This window comes from Elephas maximus, chromosome 3 (assembly GCF_024166365.1).
Source record: "Elephas maximus indicus isolate mEleMax1 chromosome 3, mEleMax1 primary haplotype, whole genome shotgun sequence".
Lineage (NCBI taxonomy): Eukaryota > Metazoa > Chordata > Mammalia > Proboscidea > Elephantidae > Elephas > Elephas maximus.
In genome coordinates, this window is record NC_064821.1 from 74328344 (window position 1) to 74336073 (window position 7730).

The 7730-nt window shown below is 49.4% G+C and overlaps 1 protein-coding gene and 1 non-coding gene across 2 annotated transcripts; one reads left to right on the top strand and one right to left on the bottom strand.

Annotated features, from left to right (window-relative positions):
- The first annotated feature begins 327 nt into the window (after positions 1-327).
- On the top strand, positions 328-3189 carry LOC126071696 (toll-like receptor 12). Its single transcript, XM_049875922.1, has one exon. It carries the CDS (start codon positions 406-408, stop codon positions 3121-3123), a length of 2718 nt encoding a protein of 905 aa, XP_049731879.1. The 5' UTR covers positions 328-405; the 3' UTR covers positions 3124-3189.
- Positions 3190-7320: 4131 nt separating this feature from the next.
- On the bottom strand, positions 7321-7427 carry LOC126074109 (U6 spliceosomal RNA). The gene has a single exon (XR_007516917.1). It is a non-coding gene; the product is annotated as a U6 spliceosomal RNA (small nuclear RNA).
- Between the last annotated feature and the right edge of the window lie 303 nt (positions 7428-7730).

Sequence of the window (7730 nt, forward strand, 5' to 3'; positions counted from 1 at the left end):
TGAAGAAACTGAGGCTCAGAAAGGTGAAGCGCACTGCCCTCGAAAATGGCAGAGTGGGATCCTAGATCTCTAGTCGCAAATCTTGTCGTGCTCAAAAATGCTGCTTGCTTCCTCACTATAGAGAAGTGAGACCTCTCACCACTAGTGTACTTCCTCCTTTCCCTAACCCCTGCGTCCTCAGGTATAAGCATCTCCTAGTCTGGCCTCACCCTGCCCTTAAGTTCTTTAGCAGTTCTAAAGCTTGGGAGCATTGTGGCCCTCTCACGCTGCTTCCAGACTCTGCAGGCATACTTGGAGCTGTGTATCCCGTCACTGCTGTGAGTATTGTGTTGCTCTCCAAACAGGGAGGGGAGCAGAGAGCGGGGTTCTGATTCTGCCTCTCTGTGGACCAGGCTTGGTGCCGAGATGGGCAAACACTTGCTGCTGCTTGGTCTGCTCCTGTCCCTTCCTTTGATCACAGCCTGGACTGTTGTCAATTGCCTAGTGACCGAAGGCTCTCAGCTGCCTCTGGTCTCCCGATACACCCTGCTGTGCCACTTGGACACCAGCCTGTCCCTCTTTGCCTCATGCTCCTCAGTGACAAACCTGACACAGGTCTTGGAGACTGTGCCACCGAGTGTGGAGGGGCTCTGTCTCTCTGGTTCCATTTCTGTCCTGCCCCCGGATGCCTTCTCCCACTTCCCTGGGCTCAAGGTCCTGGGGCTGAATCTGCATTTCACCCAGCTCCTGCCAGGAGCCCTCCGGGGCTTGGAGCAGCTGCGGCGGCTCACCTTCCTAGGCCGCCACACGGATTTTCTCTATTTACCCCCTGATGCCTTTGGCAACTTGAGCTCCCTCCAGTACCTTACTTTCTCGGGTCCCTGCTTGGACGGAAGCTTGGGTGTCCGGCTGCCTCCCGGTCTACAACGGCTGGCTGTGACACACAGCTGCCTGCAGGATGTGGGGGTTCTGGCCGACATTTTCCCAGACCTGGTGCTGGCCTCCTCCTCTGGGGATGCCTGGGCCCTGGACACATTGGACTTGTCATTCAACAAGCGGCTGAACATAACAAGCCCTGGAGCCCTCCCAGGCCTCCAGCTGAGGACTCTGCATCTGGATCACACAAATACGGAGGTAGCTGCTGTGGCTGAACTGGGACTACAGAGGCTGGATGCCCTGTCTGCGAAGAAAACTGGCATGGCTCAACTGCCTGTCGGGGTAATTGCTCACTTTGGGCTGCAAGAGCTGCACTTGGGACTCACTCAGATAGGGCGCATAGCTCCCGAGGCTCTGGCTTCCTGCCACAGCCTGAAGAGCTTGGATCTTAAGAGCAGTCGTCTGATTGACCTGCCACCAGGCTTCCTGGCCGCCATGCCCAGTCTTCAGAGATTAAAGCTCACAATCAACCAACAGCAGATTGCCATGCTGTGCATGAATGGGACAGGGGCTGAGTCAGGACTGTGGGCCTTGGATCTGTCTAACAATGGGCTGTATACCATGTTCCCAGACACCTTCTCCTGCTTGCCCCACCTGCGGGAACTGCTACTTCAGGGAAACCAGCTGTTTCACCTGGATGGCCAGGTGTTCCAGGGCCTGAGGAGGCTGCAGACATTGGACTTGAGTCGGAATCCACTGGCAGCCCTGGGCAAGGGCTGGCTGGGATCGCTACCTGCACTGACCACCCTAAACCTGCTAGACACCCAGATGGTGCTGAGCTCAGCCTGGGACTTCTGGGGCCCAGAGAGGTTGAACAACTTGAGACTGAGGCTTCTCTCTGGGCCTCCCAGAATGTTGTCCTTGCCTGTGGGGCTGGCCAGCTTGGAGCTTCATGCAGTCTCAGGCATGAAGCCTTGGAAGCTCGTTACTGATGTCTTTCCAGTCTTACAGACTCTGACCCTAAAAGGCTGGGGACTACAGCTAGGGGTCCAAAATATCTCCAAGATTTTCCCTGCCCTTCATCAACTCTCCCTGCTTGGCAATAGCTTGGAGGCCCTCTGCTCGCAGGACACCTCCCATTTCTTCCTCTGGCAGCTCCCCGGGCTCAAGCAGCTGAATGTGAAGGGGGACGGGCACAACCTCAGACCCTGCTGCATCACAGGGCTGCCCAGCCTGAGGGAGCTGAAGCTGCAGCTTCTGCAGTCCCGAGCCCGGCCACGCCCAGTGCGGCTTGAGGAGCTGGTGGGTGAACTGCCGATGCTGGAGGTGCTGCAGCTGGAACACACGGGGCTGGAGACACTGTCCGCTGCTGCTTTCCAAGGCCTGCGCAGTCTCCAGATCTTAGTGCTGGGCTGGGAGAATGGCCTTGTGCTGGATGGCAGCCTCCAGGAGCATAGCCCCCAGATGCCCCAGTACATGTATTTTCTGACATCGTCCTTGGCTTGCCAGTGTGCCAATGCCTGGGTGGGGCCCTGGCTTGCGCGGTCCCCTAGAACATACGTGCACATAACAACACACCAGCTGTGCCAGCCAGAAGCTGGGGGCCACTCCAACAGACCTCTTTTCCCTTTTCTCTGGAGCCACTGCCCCCAGACTTTGGGGCTAGAGCTTTTTTTGGGCAGCTCTGTTCTGCTGCTTCTGCTGATCTCCTTGGCCTTCCTACAAGCGGCCAGGAACTGGATCGTCTATCTCAAGGCTTTGTTCAGAGCTTGGCTCCAGGGTCTGAGGGGTCAGAGGAGTGAGGGCAAGAGATTCCTTTACGACGTGTTCGTGTCCCACTGCAGGCAAGACCAGGGCTGGGTGGTGCGGGAGCTGCTGCCTGCTCTGGAGGGCTGCCCTCCGGCTGGCTGGGGCCTGCGTGTCTGCCTCCCTGAGCGGGATTTTGAGCCAGGCAAGGACGTGGCAGACAATGTGGCAGACAGCATGGTGGGCAGCCGGATCACAATTTGTGTGCTGAGTCAACAGGCCCTGTGCACACCTCGCTGCCTCCTGGAACTCCGCCTGGCCACATCCCTCCTGCTGGCTGCCCCCTACCTACCAGCGCTGCTACTGGTCTTCCTGGAGCCTATCTCCCGCCACCAGCTCCCCCGCTACCACAGGCTAGCCTGGCTGCTCCGCCGAGGAGACTATCACATGTGGCCCAGGGAAGATGAAAGAAAGGATGACTTCTGGGCTTGGCTGGGGAGGAGGCTGGGGCAGCCCGGGTAATGGTAGAGTAGGTGCACAGGTGAGGGAGGTGGAGGTAGATAAAAGCAAGCCAGCTTGGCAGAGAGACAGTGGGCATATGTGGGGGTGTGAGACTGAACTCAGCTCCTGGTGGGTGGTAGGGTGCTGCTTGTGCAGGGAGGGTCAAAGGTTGGGAACACAGGCTTTGTGAAGGCTCTGGAGGGTGAATGAGAACATTTGGGAGATGGTACAGTGGCTACGTGGCATGTGATGTGATCTCCAGATTTCCAAATTGTCCGTAAATTTACTGAGACCATGAAATGCTCAACTCGATTGGATTTTTATTTTTTTAATAGAAATCCACACGAGGCAGAAAGCTAAGGTTCTAGAGTCACAGGAACTGAAGCCCAAGGAAATAAGATTGGAATTCATGGAAAGTGTAAAGGAGAAGAAAGGGCTCTGAATAGTCCTAAAATGTGGGATGAAGTCCAGGCCAAGTTTGATCAGATCTTCACAGGGTAGAGGGACTCCTTTTGCGACCTAGGTTATAGAAGGGATTGACAGCTGAGGATCAAAAAGCTGAGCAGCTGAGACTCTGCCCAGGTGGTAGCAGACTGATTGCCTGTTCCCTCCATAAAAACATAAAGGCATGTTACATCTATCATCTTGTTTGATCCTTACAACAACACTGGGAGGAGGAACCCACCCCCCTTGGCACTTCGCACTCTAGCCATGCTAAACTACTTGTAGCTCCCAGTATGGCGTTTAAAAAAATTTTTTACCTTGGGGCCTTTGCACTTGCTGCTCCTTCTCCCAAGAACACCCCTTCCTCTGGGGACCTCCAATGAGTCCTTTAACATTCGGCTCAGACATATCGCCGGAAGTCTTCCCTAGTCTCCCAGACTGGGTACGCTGCTGCCTGAGCTCCCACAACTTGCGTCCTGTACTTCCTTTTCTCAGAGTACTGATCACACTATACTGTTCCTCTCATAGGTCTGGAAGCCCTTGGCGCAATGGTTTCCAAAGTAGGGTGCACAAGATGATCCACTGGGGTTTAGGAAAAAAATGTTATAACTTCTGTTTATTTTTATTTTATCTCACCTTACTCCAGAGCTGGTCTGCCTGCTTTTTAGCCATATGTCTTTGGCACATTACTTAACCTCTCTATACCTATTTCCTCTTCTGTACTAGTATTATACCCTCCCTCAAAGACTTTTGCTGAGAATTAAATGAGTTAATATGTATAAAGCACTGGAAACATGACATAATGCACTGTAAATGTTCAATAAAAGTTAGCTATTGTTAGAGGGTACCAGACAGAACTGGAGAAAAATGTAGAACAAAATTCAAACTCACAAAAAAAGACCAGACTTACTGGTCTGATGGAGGCTGAAGAAACCCTGCGAATACGGCCCCTGGACACCTTTTTAACTCAGTACTGAAGTCACTCCTGAGGGTCACCCTTCAGCCAAAGATCACATCACAGGATTGGCAACCAATGTCATGAAACAATATGTCTCAATTGTTTAATGAGAAATTAATTTGCTTGTAAAGCTTCACCTAAGGCACAATAAAACCACCAAACCAAACCCATTGCCATCGAGTCAATTCCAACTCAAAACCACCCTGTAGGACAGAGAAGGAGATGGTGGATTTGAACTGCCAACCTTTTGGTCAGCAGCCAAATGCTTAACCACTGCGCCACCAGTAGACTCCATAGCAGAATAAAAGTAAATAAATAAAAATACAGAGGCAAAAAAAAAAAAAAAAAAGAGTATTGGTTCTTTTTCCCCCCAAAGTTAAATAATAAATACTTAATAATAGAGATATGTTAGATACCTAAATGAATTGTCCAGAACTACTAAAAAAAAGTTGCCTCTTTTTATTCATGTATGTAATTTATGAGTAAATAAATACATGTGTACTGGGAACATGTGCTCAAACATGTTTTACTTGCTGGGATGCTTAAGCACAGAAGTTTGGAGATCAAGCCCTGGCAGCAGGGACCAGGTTTGATTCACCTCTGCATCCTTAAAGCCTAAGGCTGACCCAGCTTGGAAAGGGTCTCTATAGAAAATTGGGGACAGGACGCTTGCAAATAAAATCCTGGTGGATGCTAAACCAGAGAGAACCGGGGTCTGGTTCAGGCTCTGTCACTTATTTCTCTATGATGCTGGACAGAGCACTTGGCCTCTTGGGAACTTAGTTTACTCGTCTGTAAAATGCAAGGACAAAGACCAAGGGAAACCATAGAACAACTCCAGGCTGGATTTAGGGTGAGGGGCGCCCTCTTGTGTCCTAATGGTATCCTTCTCTCTCTGTGCACTCTTGCCGCCATTCTGCCTCTTCAGGGCAGATAATCCTGGAGTGGATGTCCTTACCTAACCCTGCAAAGCAGCCTTTCCAGCTTCAGGTCCTGACACTTCCTCAAATATCTTCTTGCCCTGATTTCCAGCCCTCCCTGTCCTCCATACTGTCATACTGCATCCTTCATCCCTGGCTCTCTGACCTTTTCCACCTGTAGCGTGGGGCTGAGATCTTTGGAGTCACATGCCCAGGGTTTCAAATCCCAGCCCTGGGACTGACTGGCTATTTCCTCTTGCAAGCTGTGGATAATAATACCAACCTCATAGGACTGTATGGCACTTCGATAACAAGAAGTGGTTATATGTTGCTATTGCACTTACTGAGCAAAATCACGGAAGTTATTATAAGTCAGAAGGTGTTTCACAGAGAAGAAGGAATTTGAACTGGGCCTTTAAGACTAAGATATGGAATTCCCCTAATTTTAACACCGGTTAACATGTACTGAGCACTTACCATATGCTAACCAGTTTCTGTTAAGTAGATTCAGACTCATGGAGATCCGATGTGTTTCAGAGTAGAACTGCACTCCACTGAGTTTCCAATGGCTGTGATATTTTAGAAGTAGATCACCCAAAATAATCATAGCTAATGATTACTAAATTCTTTCTCTGTGCCAGACATGTGCCAAGCTCTTTACATACTTTTAATCCTCCCAACAATATTATCAGGTAGACGTCATCATTATTATTCCCATTTTACAGACAAGGGCACTGAGGCAAAAAGAGGTTATGTCATTTGCCCAAGGGTTCACAACTAGTGAGTGGCAAGGTCTGCATCCTGCATTTGAAAGTAAGAAGTTTCAGACCAAAGCAGTTTGGCTCCAAAGATTATGCTTCACCTGTATTATCTCATTCGATCTTCACAACATTCTACAAGGTAGGGTCTATTATATTACCTACATTTCACAGATGAAAAAGCCAAGGACAAAAGAGGTGCAGTAATTTCTTCATGCTCACACAGCTAGGAAGTAGTTAGGTTAAGATTTGGATCCATGTTTTACTACAAAACCCACATTCTCAACCCCATATTAGATTGCTCAGATCCTAAAGGATTTTAAATGGTACAAAGCATTTATATTGACTGTTCTGTAACAATGATTAACATTCTTTCAACACCCACTAAGTGCCAAACTCTGTACTAACAGATTTACATAATAATAGCTAACATTCTGGGTGCATTATTAGGACCTAGCACGGAGGTAATCATTTGAGGTGTATTATCTCATTTAAGCCTCACAAGAACCTGGTGACATGGATGCTATCATTATCATTTTACAAGTGAACAAAGGGAGGTTCAGAATTCACCCCAAATCACTCAGCTTAGAGGTGAGCTTGAAATTGAACTTACAACTGTCCAACTGGCCAGTAGTCTAGTCACTCCTCATCTTTCTTCTTTCTCCCTTTTTAAATTTTGTTGTTGTTAAGAATATACACAGCAGAACATACACCAATTCAACAGTTTCTACATCTACGATTCAGTGACATTAAATTCTTCCAGTTGTGCAACAATTCTCACCCTCCTTTTCTGAGTTGTTCTTCCCTCATGAGCATAAACTGACTGTCCCCTAAGTTTCCTGTCAAATCTTTTGAGTTGATGTTGTCAATTTGATTTCATATAGATACCCGTTGCCGTCGAGTCGATTCCGACTCATATAGGTAGATCTTGAAAGAGCGCAACACTCAAGCAGACATTCTCTACTAACCAAAAAAACAAAAACAAAACCCAAACCCGTTGCCGTAGAGTCGCCTCCGACTCATCGTGACCCTATAGGTCAGAAGAGTAGAACCGCCCCATAAGGTTTCCAAGGAGCGCCTGGTGGATTTGAACTGCTGACCTTTTGGTTAGCAGCCATAGCACTTAACCGCTACGATTAAAAACATGGACCGCTTCACGAATTTGCGCGTCATCCTGGAGTAGGGGCCATGCTAATCTTCTCTGTATCGTTTCAATTTTAGTGTATGTGCTCCCAAAGCGAGCACCCTCTCATTTCTTACTGCCTTTGCTTTGCCATCTCGGAAGTCTGAGGCTCTGACTTCGCCCCTTCGATAGGCCCCGCTCCGACCACTGGGCGGTGCCGTTAGCCGGGAGCCTTACGGAAAGGGCCGGGATCGCAACAGAGCCCACCTCCAAGCGTTTATCTGTTTCGATTTGTTCCAGTGCCAGGGGCCAAGAGAAGATGACTTATCTATTGGCTGACGACACCTGAAAGGCAGCACAAGAGGTAGCAGCTCAATGGCGCTCGCGCGGTGCCTTCTGGGAGTGGTAGTCTCAAACGTTCCATG

What these genes read in the sequence shown, in the direction of transcription:
- LOC126071696 (XM_049875922.1), top strand. Translation starts at nt 406, where the DNA reads ATGGGCAAACACTTGCTGCTGCTTGGTCTGCTCCTGTCCCTTCCTTTG.